Here is a 16,051-nt window from a genome sequence, read left to right as displayed (position 1 = left end):
ATTTGGTATTCATGAAAATCATACTAATTATAATATGTCATCAACACAACAAAACTCTTAATTGATGCATCGTCATTAAAAAAAATTATAACTTAAAAATAAAATGATCATACCTTACCATCATTTTTCTACACCCTATATATATCTTGTCTATTTTCTTCTTCTTTATTCTCATCACTTTTTTCTTGTTTTTACTCCTTCATTATAGAATTGTCATGTTGTTCAACTTCATTATACAATCAAATAGATATTTCAGATGAGTATTCATAAGAAGGTTTTGATCCATCTAAAGAGGTAATATTCTACATTGTGCATATCTACCTTTGCACATTAAGATAAATCGTACAAAGGAGAGATATTCTGGAAAGGAAGATGCATTTTTCATATCTTAAGGGAAAGACAAGTTGCTATGGTTCCTTTTTTTCCGTACCATTTGATTAGGAACAATGTTATATCCAAACACTATTATGGTGAAATTCATGCCGATGATAAATTTTTATCAGTTACCGTATTTGATTCTCTAAATACATTATCCAAACTAATTTAGATAAAAATTTGAACTTAGAGGCTTGAATTTTTGAAGAATTATTGCAATCCACCGAGGCACCAAGGTATTTGATATAATATATAGAAAATTACATACAAGTAACAGCCCAAAGATTGAAAAACAGAAAACCCACCCAAGATTTAAACAAATAAGGACATGGAGCTCACGTGCAAAACAAATGAAGTAGGACTGTTTCTAAGTTTTAATGAAAAATTACCAAAATTTTCAGTTTTTTCAAAAAATTACGTTGATGCCATTGAGGATCAATTAACCCGAAAATTCTTCTACCCACCTAGGTGGGTGGTCACCTAATGCGTTGTCAAGAGATCTAGCTTTCTGAGGCGACTAAGTGATCTGAGCCATCAGATCAGCGGTTTGTTAACAAAGCCGGTCACCGTCAGCGCCGTTAACTGGTTTGAAAAAAAACTCCACAGTCAAAGAGGTAAAAATCCCAAGAAGAACGGGTAAATGAAACAAAATAAATAATCAAGCTTTCGCGGAGTCACTGAATGCTTGAGCAAATCGGCGGACTCTATTGCCTGCCGATTAGCGGGGAGTTGACATCATAGGAAAGGTGACACCCAAAGCATCATGGTCCGCCTAACCAGTCCATCTTTCTGTTAAACTTTATGTTTTTGAATAAGATAGTTTGGTATGTTGGGTATCCTAATCCCTAGGAAGTCAGTTTGTTTACCAAGTCTTTAGGAGTGAAGTTGAGTAGGAGTCTTATTTTGGTTTACTTCCTTAATTTGTGTAAAAGCTGTTTCAAGTGCAGTCTATATATGTAATTGAAACAGAGGAAATATATATGCTTTTGAGTCAAATTACTCAGTAAGCTTTCAGTTACAAAATTCTCTCTTGTTTTTAACATTGTGGTATCAGAGCCCCCACTGGGCCTGAGGTAGAAGGAAGCAGCAGCTTTCTTGCAGTAGAAAGTGAACATGGCATCCGACAACAACAACTATGTGCAACCAGCAATTCCACGCTTTGATGGTCACTATGACCATTGGAGCATGCTTATGGAGAATTTTCTGAGGTCCAAGGAGTATTGGAACATCATTGAAACCGGGATTGCTGAACCAGCCGCTGCTGGAGAAGTGTTGACGGCTGCACAGAAAAGGGTGCAGGAAGAGCAGCAGTTGAAGGATCTCAAGGCGAAAAATTACTTGTTTCAAGCAATTGACCGCACAATTTTGGAGACTATTCTTCAAAAGGACACATCCAAGCAAATTTGGGATTCAATGAGAAAGAAGTATCAAGGATCAGCCAAAGTGAAGCGTGCACAGCTTTAAGCCCTCCGCAAAGATTTTGAGACTCTTCAAATGAAGACGGGAGAGTCAGTCAATGATTACTTCTCAAGAGTCATGGCTATTGCAAACAAGATGCGAATCCATGGTGACAAGCTGGGAGATGTCACCATTATTGAAAAAATTCTTCGATCGATGCATACAAAATTTGACTATGTTGTATGTTCGATTGAGGAATCACATGACATTGATGAAGTTTCGATTGATGAGCTGCAAAGTTCGTTGTTGGTTCATGAGCAGAGAATTAATCAAGGGGCTACAACAGAGGAGCAAGCTTTGAAGGTCTCTTCCAACACTCCAGTTGCTTTTGAGGGTGTAGGACGTGGTCAAGGAAGAGGCAGAGGCAGATTCAATTCCTATTCCAGAGGCAGAGGGCGTGGTCAAGGATCAAGGTTTGACAAATCCAATATTGAATGCTTCAATTGCCACAGGTATGGCCATTATAGGTCAGAATGTCCTAATTTCTTTAGAGGTCAGGGAGAAAGATCAAATTATGCTGAGATAGAAGAAGAAGAAACAACCTTATTGATGGCATGTCATAACAAGGAAGAAAAGTCTAATAATCTGTGGTATTTAGATTCAGGATGCAGTAATCATATGTGTGGCAATAAGTTGTTATTTTCTGACTTGGATGAATCCTTCAGAGATATTGTGAAGTTCGGAGACAATTCTACTGTCTCTGTTATGGGGAAAGGAAGTATCAATGTTCGTATGAAAAATGACGTTGTTGAAAGAGTTCCCAGTGTGTTCTATGTTCCAGATTTGAAAAGCAACTTGCTTAGCCTGGGTCAACTACAAGAGAAAGGCTATCAGATCAGCATTAAAAATGGAGTTTGCCTCATTGAAGATTCAACAAGAGGTGTAATTGCTCGGGTTAAAATGACATCAAACCGATTGTTTCCCATAATTATTCAAGATGATGGACCAAGTCTCCAAGCTTGTCTCTCTGCAAAAGTAAAAGACTTGGCATGGCTGTGGCATTTTCGGTATGGGCATCTCAATTTCAATGGGCTGCAGACTCTAAGACAGAAAAGCATGGTGATAGGTCTTCCACATATTGTCTCTCCATCACAAGTGTGTGAAGATTGTATTGTTGGCAAACAACATCGTGTTCACTTCCCCAGAGGAAATGCATGGAGAGCTCTAAACCCATTAGAGCTGGTTCATTCAGACATTTGCGGACCAATAAATCCAACCTCTAATGGTGGTAAGAGGTATTTTATAACGTTCATTGATGATTATAGCAGGAAGACATGGGTATATTTTTTGCAAGAAAAGTCTGAAGCTTTTACGGCTTTTAAGAGTTTCAAAACTCTTGTGGAGAATGAAGTTGGAAGAACAATTAAGGTCTTGCGAACAGATCGTGGTGGAGAGTTCAACTCTAAAGAGTTTGCAAGTTTCTGTGAGATGAATGGCATTAGAAGGCAACTCACCGCAGCTTACACACCACAACAGAATGGCGTTAGTGAGAGGAAGAACCGTACAATCTTGAATATGGTTCGAAGCATGCTGTCAAACAAATGCATTTCCAAAAGCTTCTGGCCTGAAGCTGTGAATTGGAGCATCCACATATTGAACAGAAGCCCAACATTTGCTGTCAAGAACATGACTCCTGAAGAAGCCTGGAAGGGACACAAACCAGCGGTGGATCATTTCCGAATTTTCGGATGCATCGCTTTTGCTCATGTTCCAGATGAGAAGAGGAAGAAACTTGATGACAAGGGAGAGAAGTGCATTTTTCTTGGCATCAGTGAGCTCTCAAAGGCTTACAAATTGTACAATCCCATCTCAAAGAGGATAATTGTTAGCCGTGATGTTGTATTTGATGAGAGTAGAACATGGCAATGGACTGTTGGTAGCAATAGGAATCATATTTCAGCAGATCTTGATAAAATGGATGAAGAAAAAAGAAGTCAGCAGCCACCAAGTTCTATTACCACTCATGTAGCAGATTTGCAGTCATCAGTCACACCTACAGAAGTTGAAAATGATCAATCACCTGGCTCAAGACCTCAACGAACAAGAAAAAGGCCAAATTGGATGCAAGATTATCAGGTTAGTGGAATTAATCGAGATGATGATCCACTTGTCCATTTTGCTCTTTTATGGGATGTGATCCTGTTTCTTTCCAAGAAGCAGTTAAGCAATTAAAGTGGCAGAGAGCTATGGATGAAGAGATCAAGGCCATTGAGAAGAACAACACTTGGGAATTGACAGATCTTCCCAAGGGGCAGAAGTCTATTGGAGTTAAATGGGTTTATAAGACGAAGCTCAATGTAGATGGTGAGGTGGACAAATACAAGGCACGGCTGGTGGTTAAAGGCTACAAACAAGAATATGGGATTGATTATAGAGAGGTGTTTGCTCCAGTTGCGAGGCTTGACACAATCAGATTGGTTATCTCAGTTGCAGCTCAGAATTCGTGGCCTATTTATCAACTTGATGTCAAGTCAGCATTTTTACATGGTGAGTTGCAAGAAGATGTTTATGTTGAGCAGCCTTTGGGATATGTGCAGCAAGGGAATGAAGAGAAGGTGTACAAGTTGAAGAAGGCACTATATGGACTAAAACAAGCACCCCGAGCTTCGTATAGTCGTATAGAGTCTTATTTTACACGAGAAGGCTTCGAAAAGTGTCCATATGAGCATACTCTTTTTATAAAGTCTGAAGCTGCTGGGAAGTTCCTAATTGTCTGCTTGTATGTAGATGATCTCATCTACACAGGGAATGATGAAGATTTATTTAAGAGCTTCAAGCATTCAATGATGGCTGAGTTTGAAATGACTGACCTGGGACTCTTGCATTATTTTCTTGGCATTGAAGTGGTGCAATCTGCAACAGGTATTTTCATTATGCAAAAGAAATATGCTATGGAGATTTTAGACAGATTTGAGATGAAGACTTGCAATTCAGTTGGAACACCAATTGACCCAGGATTGAAGCTAACTAAGGATCCTAAGGGCAAAAAGGTTGACAGCACTTTGTTTAAGCAGATTGTTGGAAGCTTGATGTATCTTACAGCAACAAGGCCAGATATTATGTATGCAGTAAGTCTTATTAGCAGGTATATGGAGCATCCAACTGAGCATCATCTTTCTGCTGCAAAAAGAGTGTTACGCTACTTGAAAGGTACAATTGATTTTGGTATCTTTTATAAGAAGGGAGAAATGTCAGAACTTGTTGGGTTTACTGATAGTGACTATGCTGGAGATTTGGATGACCGAAGAAGCACTTCTGGCTATGTGTTTATGTTGAGTGGTGGGGCTGTTTCATGGTCTTCAAAGAAGCAACAGATAGTGACTTTGTCAAGTACTGAAGCTGAATTTGTTGCTGCAGCAGCTTGTGCTTGCCAAGCTATTTGGTTGAGAAGGTTGATTATAAAGTTTGGTTTTGTTCAAGAGGAACCAACTTCAGTGTTCTGTGACAACGTTTCTGCAATTAAGTTGTCAAAGAATCCTGTTTTACATGGGAGGAGCAAACATATAGATGTCAGATTTCACTTTTTGTGTGATCTGTGCAAGGATGGTGTTGTTGATATGATTTTTTGTAGTAGTGAAGACCAACTTGCAGACATTTTGACAAAGCCACTCAAGCCTGCAGTTTATGTGAAGCTGCGAGAGTTACTTGGAGTATGTTCAAGGAAGGATGTTGATTCTGATGGAAAAGAGCTCAGCTGCTGGAGTTTTCTGTGCTATAAACTGATGTCTTAGGGACATTCAGTTTAAGGGAGGGTGTTAAACTTTATGTTTTTGAATAAGATAGTTGGGTACGTTGGGTATCCTAATTCCTAGGAAGTCAGTTTGTTTACCAAGTCTTTAGGAGTGAAGTTGAGTAGGAGTCTTATTTTGGTTTACTTCCTTAATTTGTGTAAAAGCTGTTTCAAGTGCAGTCTATATATGTAATTGAAACAGAGGAAATATATATGCTTTTGAGTCAAATTGCTCAGTAAGCTTTCAGTTACAAAATTCTCTCTTGTTTTTAACATTTTCTCCAAAGAAGCAACCCGCCCGCTCGAAATCGGCTTTTCAACTTCTTTGATTGATCTGCTTTGTTGAATTTGATTCAAATTCTAGGAATTTATCTATGGTGGAATGAAGGTGAAATTGGAAGCTGATAGAAGCTATGAAGGAACAAAGACAGAGGTCCTGCAGTGCTATTTTTCATCTTCATTTTCTTTCATCTTCTCCGCCATTGCTCGTTGAAGTTTCTGAAGCCAATCAAGACTGTGATCCTCTTCTAGAAGTCGACGGTGAAGCGCTAGATCATGCTTGATTTAGAATATGTGGGTTTCGGAATTAAATGGTGGATCGAATGTTATGGGTGAATAGATGGATTTCTAATTGTAGTTGGAAGAATGTTGAAGAAGGGATTAAAGACTTCGAAATCGTCGCAGGATCTGGAGAAGGAAGAAGAGCCCTCACAACAAATTAAAGTTGATAAAACCAAGGTCAATAAACTTAAGTGTTGGTGCGGTGGCTAATGGCAGCTCAGGTTTGAGCCATCTCATCCCCTTTTGGTTTTCACATTTTTTTTTTTTTGTTCAATTTGTAATAAACTGAATTTAGGGTAACAGCACGTGTATTGCACGCACAGTTGAAGTCCCCCAGGTGAGCACCCACCTAGGTGGGTGGAAGAAGCTCCGTAATTAACCCCGGACACATTATCGTCCCCAAACAGTCAAACAGAGAGTTCATCATTGCTACTACAAAGTATAACCCAAAAAATTTGGGATCTGAGAAATCTCTAATCAGTTGAAATTGAAAACCTAGAGGAGCCTTCATAAATCTCCAATTGCAGATCATCCTCGTCCTCCAATTTTGTCCTCGGCGGTGGTAGTGGTGGTCATCCTCGTCCTCCAATTCTGTCCTCGGTAGCGGCGTCGAAGACGAGGGGGTTGGTAAGGGAAAGGTCGTTGTTTTGGCAGTTGAAGGTTTAGTACCGGTAGTTGAAGTGGTGGGATTGGGAGTGGAAGAGATGGGAGTAGAGGAGAGAGATGAAGAAGATGAGGAGGAGGGTGGACATCACTGCACAGATGTAGTCGGCATAATGATGCAGTGGGGATCATATGCTTCTCAACATTTTGGGTCAGATTTTGCGTTGCGGGAATCAAGTTTCATTGGAAGTAGCAGAGAGTCAAAGAGAGTGAGAGATTGAGGGAAGTGAGGAAGAAAATGAATCTAGATTTGTTAAAAAGGAATGCATTCTTGAGAAATTATCAACGAACGGTGATAGAGACCTTAATCTTGAAATTCTTATGTTAATTCATTTGTATTATTGCTGGGATTAATCCCAACCCATCACCATATAAAAGGCTTCCGATAAATAAAAAGAAAAAAAAAAGAGCTATGAGTCTCAGTCTTATCTCTTTATTGTGAGAACAAGCTTGTCGGCGAATTGTTCACATAGGAGTGAAATGGGAGATTGAGTGTATTAGCAGCTAAATTTCCAGCGAGTGCAGTAGCAGCTTAAATTCCAGCGAGTGCAGTAGCAAAACTCGTGGACTATGAGTGCAGTAGCAGAACTGGACGAGTATGAGTGTAGCAGGATTAGGCAATGACGAGTACAATAGCAGAATAGTACAAGTGCAGTTGCAGAACTCGACGAGTATGAGTGCAGTAGCAGGATTGGACGAGTGCAGTAGCAGGATTAGGCGATGACGAATGCAGGAGCAGAACACGAGTAGCAGAACTGAACGACTATGAGTGCAGCGAGTGCAGTAGCAGGATTAGACGATGAGATGAGAGTAGTAGGAGAGTGAGGTTTTGTGAAGTAACCTAAAAGGATTATTCTCAAGAAAAAAAAAAGTAACATAAACGGATTATTCTTACTAAAAAAAAGAGTAACATAAACGGATTATTCTCAGAAAAAAAAGAGTAACATAAATGGATTATTCTCATAAAAAAAAAAGTAAAAAAGGGGATTAATAAGGGGGGTGTATTGTATTTGGATTTGTGCAGACTTTTTTTAATCGACAGATTTTTTGAAAAGTCCACAGACTCTTTAAAAACTTGATAGACTGCTATTGATTTCTTAAAACCATTGATTTTAGCAACATATTTTTTATTGATTCTTGAAAATCAATATACTTTATTATGAATGACTTGTATAGATTTTCTAGTAAATAAAAATAAAAAACAAAAAATACAACTAATGCAATCCAAATGCAAAGCAAGATAATAACCCGTTGTCTCTTCAATGGTCAAGTATCTTCTAGTATAACTTGACTCAAATGAATGATTATTACTTTGTCTAGCTATTTTGTTCTCATTTCTAATCTCCCAATCAACTTAAAGATACAATACAGATCACTTGATGCTTATGGTTAATTATTCTCATCAATTTTGCTTTCACCTATTAACATATATCATAAAAATATTGATCAATGTCTTGATCTATAATCAATCAATCGAAATTCAATTGTTCAAGCTTTCCTTGAACCATGATATAAATTCAAATCGATGAGAACAATTAATTAATAAAACAAAACCTAGTATTTTATAGCAACACTATTCAAGGTTTTAGGGGTAGACCACAATATTTGGGTCTTAGGGTTTCATAAATCATTTTTTATTGCCACTAGGGTTTCAAGTATCACAATTGAACAAAAAAAAAATCACATTTAACAACTACAATGAACATGTTGGGCATCGAAAACTATTGATATCATGAAAAATTAGAGAAAAGATAAGAAGAAACAAGAAAGAGAGATGATAGATAACCAACTTCAATTCTTAGCGCAGAGAGAGAACTTTGATAGATTTAAACAAAAAACAAAAAAAAACAAAAGAAAAAATATTTGATAGACTTTTTCAAATCTTTGGTCTGGTGGCTAGAAAATTATTGGAATTTGGTATGTATAGTTAACACTATAAAGTCTATATTGAATACACCCAGAGTTTTTAATTCTATAGATTTCTTAAAAAGTTCCACTAACTCCATATACAATACACCCCCCTAAAAGTCAAAAGAAGTAGTTAAGGGTAAAAAAGTAAATTAACTCATGCCATATGGCAAGTGGAGAGCAGATTGTCATTATTTGTAAGATTTAATCTTTATAAAGTGATTAGAAGTCGAAAGAAGTAGTTAAGGGTAAAAAAGTAAATTAACTCATGACATGTGACAAGTGGAAAACACATTTTCCTTATTTGTAAGATTTAGTCATTATATGTTTAATTCAATCTTTAAATGATGTATTTTTTGAATAAGAAGCAGCTGACTTTATTGAGAAATTAAGGAGCATGAGCTAAGTCATGCTGGAGTACATCAGTAATAGAGCTTGGCGGTACATGAAACCAGACCTCAAGTTGGTTTGACTCAAAAGCAATTGCAGCCAATTATGAGCCACATTGTTACAAGTACGAGAGGCATGCTTAATCTCTACACTTGGAAGTGCATTCACAAGGACTGCAATGTCATCCAAGACATCTCGTTGCTCATCAAAGTCGTGGTCCTCACTAGTGATCAGTTGTACTGCTTCCAAACAGTCACTTTCTAAAGTGACATTCTGCAGGTTTAGTGATCGGACTAGATCAAGACCCTCTCTAACGGCAAAGAGCTCGGACTGCTTCGCTGAGGCTACATGGGGCATAGTATGGGCAAAAGCTGCAATAAAAAGACCCTTCTCCTCTCGAATGACACCTCCTGCCCCTCCTCTTTGCATACTTGGAATGAAAGATCCATCCACATTCAACTTAATTCGGCCCTCAGTTGCCGGTTTCCAAGTCTGCTTGACACTTCTATCACCCGTGTTGTGATGCACATCCCGAGCTTTATGGAACTCTTCCAACCAGGCCATGGAGTATAGAAGAATATGAGGTGCTGTTTGAGCCACACCATCCCAGAGCTTACTGTTTCGATTCTTCCACACAGACCATAAAACCATCATCAACTTTTCAAAGGTAGCAAGATTCAGATGCATAGCACAATCCAGTAGCCATTCTTTGAAGTTTATATGAGGTAGTAAGGATTGTTGGAGATTTAGAGGAGGGGAAGATAGGAGCTCAACTGCAATAGGGCATTTGTACAATACATGAGATACATCTTCTAACCTGTGATTACAGAGGACGCAGCTGGTATCACCTGTGTATCCCTTTGTTGTTAGACAGGCTCTTGTTGGCAAGAGATTGTTTGCAGCTCTCCAAATGCATATTTGCACTTTACCCGGAACCTTTGCTTTCCATATAGCCTTCCATAACATATTAAAAGGATCTCCATCCGAAGAACTAGTCAAAACATTTCCAAGTACCGATTCACGGGCAATCCAATAAGCTGTCTTCACTGTAAAATGACCTCTCTTGTCTGGACTCCAACACAATCTATCATGGATGGCACGTCGACTCAGTGGTGTAGCTAGGATACGACTAGCAATATCCGGGCTGAAAAGAGAATGCACAGTCGAAGGGATCCATGTACGATCATGAGAATTGATTAGGTCTGCAACCATGCGAAAATCCGTATGGTCTGGTCGCTGTAGCATAGGCCCATTTTGCAGCCATCTATCCGTCCAAATGTTCACAGAGGTGCCATCCCCAATTCTCCATCTCACACCCGCCTGCAACACCTGTCTACCATTCATAATACTTCTCCACGAAAAGGATGGCGCTTCTCCCATTTCGGCCTCCCAAAAGCTGCAATGGGGAAAATAACGAGCTTTGTACAACTGAGCAATAAGAGAATCCGGATTTGTAACAATTCTCCAACCTTGCTTTGCAAGCATGGCAAGATTGTAAGCATATAAATTCTTAAATCCCATGCCACCTTCTTGTTTCGTGAGGCATAATCTCTCCCAACTACGCCAATGAATCTTTTTTTTCTCATCTGTATCACCCCAAAAGAAAGATGCACACAATTGATGGAACTCATCACACAAACCTTTAGGTAGCAGATAACAATTCATAGTATATAACGGCATTGTCTGAGCCACTGCCTTGATAAGAGTCTCCTTACCTGCTGAGCTAAGAATTTTGGTTTTCCACCCAATAAGCTTTTTACTGAGTTTCTCCTTCAGGTATGCAAAAATGGCTGACTTGGATCGACCTACACGAAGCGGGAGACCCAAGTATCGATCATGTTCCTCTACACATTGCACTTCCAAAATTTCTAACAGATTGGCCTAAACAGGTGCAGGCACATTTCTGCTAAAAACCACACTACTTTTCTGGAAATTGACTTGCTGTCCTGATGCTTGCTCATAGAGATTTAGAAGTCATCTAACCTGTAAGCATTCAATGGCAGTAGCAGCTCCAAACAAGATGCTATCATCAGCAAAAAATAAATGGTGCAAAGTAGGAGCTTGCGGACACATTTTCAAACCTTTAAGAAGGCCTTGATTGACAGATTGCGTAATCAGAGCTGATAGTCCCTCCGCACAAAGAATGAATAGGTAGGGTGACAGGGGATCACCCTGCCTAATGCCTCTTGTTGGAAGAATTTTTTGAGTCACTTCACCATTAACCAAGACTGCATAACTAACTGACATAATACAACTCATGATCATGTCAATCCATGCTCCTGCAAAACCCAATCTAGCCAGCATAGCATACAAGAAACTCCATTCAAGCCTATCATAGGCTTTGCTAATATCAAGTTTCAGAGAAAAAAAGCCCTCCTCCTGTGTTGTCAACTTGTGCATAAAGTGAGCTGCTTCTGTGGCCACTAAGGTGTTATCAGAGATTAGCCTTCTTGGGACATAAGCACTCTGCAAAGGTGAAATAATCTCCGGCAAGCACTTCTTTAACCTATTTGCAACAACTTTTGAACAGATTCTGTAGATAACATTACAGAGTGCTATAGGCCTGAAATGAGCTTCTTCAGTAGGGTTTTGAATTTTAGGAATCAAACACAAGTGCGTAAAATTTGAGTCTGCCCAAGCTTCACCTTTCTCCAAAAACATTTTGATAGCAACACAAACATCTGTACCCACAATATGCCAATACTTTTGAAACAAGAATGGAGACATACCATCAGGTCCCGGGCTTTTTGAAGGGTGCATCTGAAACAATGCAGCTCTGATCTCATCCTCAGTGTATGGTTGAAGAAGTGCTTCATTCATCTCCATGGTTACCATCGGAGAAGTGGCCGAAATCACCTCATTAATAGCCTCCAAATTGGCACCGCTGCTAGTGAATACATTCTTGTAGTAATTCACTAACAACCTCTGTACAATGACGGGGTCAATTTGCCACTCACCCTGACTATCTTTCAAGCCCTTAATAGCATTCCTGGTACGTCTATTAGTGGCCTTTCTATGAAAGAAAGCTGAATTACGATCCCCATCCTTAAGCCACATAGCTCTACTGCGTTGTCTCCAGTATTTTTCTTGTTGGGCTAGAAGTTGGCTAAGTTTGACATGGAGGACTCTTTGTTCCTCATATTGTGTAGGAGAGTATGGTGCTTTCATTATGTCATTGAGCTTTTCTTGCACAACACGCAATTCAACGTTCTGCTTTTCAAACTCCACACTATGCCATTCAAATAGCCTTTCACCCGTATATTGAATTTTATGGCCCAACTGTTGAAGAGCATTACCAGTGAGAGGACGAGACCAATTTTGCTTGATGATATCCATACATTGATAGTGGCCATGCCACATTTCCTCAAAACGAAATCGTTTTGGTGATCGTTTGGAATTCTTTTTCTCTTCCCTCACCTCAACTAGAATTGGACAGTGGTCCGAGTCAGAGGGATTCAAGGTAATAACTCTGCTGTATGGGAACCTCCTTCTCCATTGCTCACATTGGAAACCTCGATCCAACCTTTCCTTAGTGAACTTATTCGACCAAGTGAATCTACATCCCACAAAGCCCATGTCTATCAGACCACAGCTGGCCATTGTTTGCCTAAACTTCAACATCGGAGTAGCAGCCCTAGGTACACCCCCAGACTTGTCTTCATTGCTTAAAATCTCATTGAAATCTCCCACCATAAGCCATGGTAGGTTACACCCTTCAGCAGCAAGGGTTTCAATGAGGTCCCAGGTTCGACGTCGTTCTGTTCTAGCTGCAACCCCATAGACGCCCGTAAATCGCCAAATTGCAGGTGCACCCACATCTGCAGAAATGTCGGCATCAATGTGATTGGGTGAGTATGTGCGTAGACTAACATGGAGATCTGCATTCCAAAGTAAGGCAACACCCTGCGACCCATCTTCCTGAGGAAAACATAAATTACCCCGGAACCCTAATCTTCCTTGAAAAGAATCAATGATGTCCTGCTGAGCCAAGGTCTCAGCGAGAAAGATCAAACTCGGCCTCTTAGCTCGCACTAGATCAATGAGAGCATGCTGTGTTTCACGGTTAACCACACCTTTGCAATTCCACACCAGAATATTGCCATGTATCATGACTAGAGAAAGACCCTTTAAATGATGTATTTGTTAAGTCATCTTTGACACTTATATGTAATTTGTTATTGATTTAATCCTTACAACATCTTAATTGGGAGTTGAGAGTCTTTGAAGATGGATGAGATTAAGATGTATAGGCCAACAATTAAAGACCATAAGCATCTGCTTGCAAAACAAAAACAAAGCCAATCGTCATTGAAATAGCAATTACAATTATACCATTGGAGTCTCTAAATTACAAAACCAGCGCTAGTCTTTCTCAATTTTGTTAATGAACCATCAAAATCTGATTTATAATAGTTAATCATAAGAGTTAGGACGAAACCATCCTATTAGATTTTATATTTACTCCTAAATCTAATTAGAGGTAGTCGTTGAGCTTTCCAGAATTCTTGCAAAAGATGCCTAACATGCAAAATAAATTTGTTCCCATATTTGCCAAACGAGTCATCAATTTTTATCTAATAAGGAAAAAATGTGAAGAAGACCAAGGCCTAAATATTTTCATTAGGTATGGCAGGATGAGTAAAAGATTTGAGATGTTCCCAAAATTCTCGAAGTATGCAAACAATTCACAATGATCCATAGTTTCAAAATGAAGTTGACAAAAAGGACATTTGTCTTTTTTTATTTTGGTCAACAAGGACATTTGTCCTTAAAATTGGTGAATTTGGCTAAAGTTTATTTTAAAGGTATAACATAGAGAAAATTTTAACCTTAAGAGGTAATTTAAGTTTAAAGTTGAGTAGCTAGAATCTCAAAGGAGGCCTCCGAGCTTTTTAGAGTGACCTTGGTAGAAATCTAGGGTTTCATACATTGGTGGCGGTGAACTCGCGTTCCCCAGACCAAGCACCTGTAGGGCTCTAGCGAGAGGGTAGCGAGGTGACAGGCATGGCAACAGTGCAGGCGTGGTGAGAGCTGTGATCATTGACGGAGTGTTGTTTGATCACGGTGAAGATTGGTTCAAGGTAGTCACATCGATCAGCGGGGCTTCCAGAGGCGGCTTAAAGGAGTTTTGATCTGTGCTCCTTGAAAGCGGTCGACGGAGGTTCTGATTCGCAATCGGAGGTTCTAAGGCAGAGGTCGTAGTCGGGTCATAGAGGAGCAGAGGCACCTTTTGTGATTCGGGTCGGGTTGGGAGCTTCTCTCCAGACAATGACGATGGTGGAGAGTCGAGGCCGGGCGCTGGAGCAGTGACGAGGTGCCACCCCTGGTGGCTCCGATTTGATCGCTCTGAAGGAAGAAGGGGAAAAGATGGGTTATGGGCCCTGGGCCTCTGTCTGGCTAGGCTAACCCTTTTCCTTTCCTTTTTTCTTTTGGGTCAGATTTGGTTTGGGCTGGTGGAGAGTGGCAAGGCTTTTTTTTGTTTTGAATAATCGAGCTATGCTCGGCTATTACACTGTACTGCCTTTGATCGTTGTTGTTTGCTGATTAATGAGTGGCGATGTATACCAATGAAGTCTTAGACGTCAACGCTTGTCAAGTTGGTTGCTCTGATTTAGAATTGGATAAGAGTATGGGTGTTTTATTTTTTACATTTTCCTTTTTAGTTTGGTTTTGTTTTCTGCTCTGCATTATGCAGAAAGATTTGTGCATCGAGATCTAATATGAGGAATTTTCGAATTCCTCTAGCTTGACCGAGAGAGGTCGTTGGCTCCTTTCTATTATTAATGGAAGAATAAATTTCAGTTTAGTACCTTGTGGTTTACACTTGACATCATGTCAGTCCCTATCCTTTCAATTTGATCAGTAACACCCCTGAGGTACCAATTTCGATCACTCGTGTCCATGCCGTCCAAAACAAACGTTAACTACTGACCTGGCTCTGACAAGCTCAGCAAGAAGGCCCACATGAAGGGGTAAAATCGACAATTGACAAATCTTGCCTCCAAAAACCCAGAATTTGACAGAACCTAATTCTTTCATTTTTTCCAATTCAAACATATTTAAAGACATGAAAACAACCTGATTTATAACAATATAATGAAACAATAACAACGACCAATTGAAACAATAACAATAACATCAATATCGTCAATTGTATTTCAGAATAGCAGACCCAAACAAGTTACATGACTTACATCCATCACCCAAAAAAACATGTCAAATGGGATCCAAAGATTGCAGTTTTAGTAGACCTAATCATCTTATCAAAAGATTAGGTCTAGCAACCTTGTACCACAACACAAGGTTGCACAAGAGATTGAAACACAAATCATCATCAATATCCCAAAACAAAAATTGATCACCTAAAAGTAAACTAAGGCCAGCTAATCTAAAATTCTTTTGACTCTATTTTCCACTTTCTCTATGCCTCTTTGATGATCTAGTGGGTGCTGCAGAGGCTGTACCTTTTGCAGCAGTTCCTTTCGAGCTTGAAGCAGGAGCAGCTCTTGCATTTGTAGAAGTAGCTCTTGCATTTGTGGGAGCAGCTCTAGCTGTAGCAGCCTTCTTCTCATCCCTTTTTTTCTACAATCACTCAAACCACACCAACTTAGCTCATAATTAATTGGACCATTTTAATCATAAGATTTTGATCGATTAACTAACCTTTAGTACTTCTTCCCTTTCCCTTGCCTTCTGCCTTAACTCATTCTTTGTCTTGGTAGCCTTTTTCTTACCAGTATCCTACAATAAATCAAGAAACAAAATCAGCATTGTATTATTCGAAAAGAATGGTTATGTAGTAAAACTAATTGGTTGATTATACAAAAAATAAAGTTTGGTTGCCTGATTTGCAGATGTTCCTGCCTCTTCATTGTTCCTCTTCCTCTTGTTCATATTGGTTGCTTTTGACTTGGGAGGCAAGTGCCTATGACATGATCTCTCATTGTGGCCAGCCACACCACAATT

At 39.4% G+C, this 16,051-nt stretch overlaps 1 protein-coding gene across 1 annotated transcript; it reads right to left on the bottom strand.

Annotated features, from left to right (window-relative positions):
* Positions 1-9,097: 9,097 nt before the first annotated feature.
* LOC112203585 lies at positions 9,098-13,195 on the bottom strand. Its single transcript, XM_024344528.1, has 2 exons — positions 11,069-13,195; positions 9,098-10,966 (listed from the first exon to the last, which is right to left on the bottom strand). The coding sequence occupies exons 1-2, from the start codon at positions 13,193-13,195 to the stop codon at positions 9,098-9,100; spliced, it is 3,996 nt and encodes a 1,331-aa protein (XP_024200296.1).
* Positions 13,196-16,051: the final 2,856 nt, after the last annotated feature.

This window comes from Rosa chinensis, chromosome 5 (genome assembly GCF_002994745.2).
Source record: "Rosa chinensis cultivar Old Blush chromosome 5, RchiOBHm-V2, whole genome shotgun sequence".
Lineage (NCBI taxonomy): Eukaryota > Viridiplantae > Streptophyta > Magnoliopsida > Rosales > Rosaceae > Rosa > Rosa chinensis.
The sequence above is the reverse complement of the archived record's forward strand: the minus strand, read 5'-3'. Positions and strand labels throughout refer to the sequence as shown.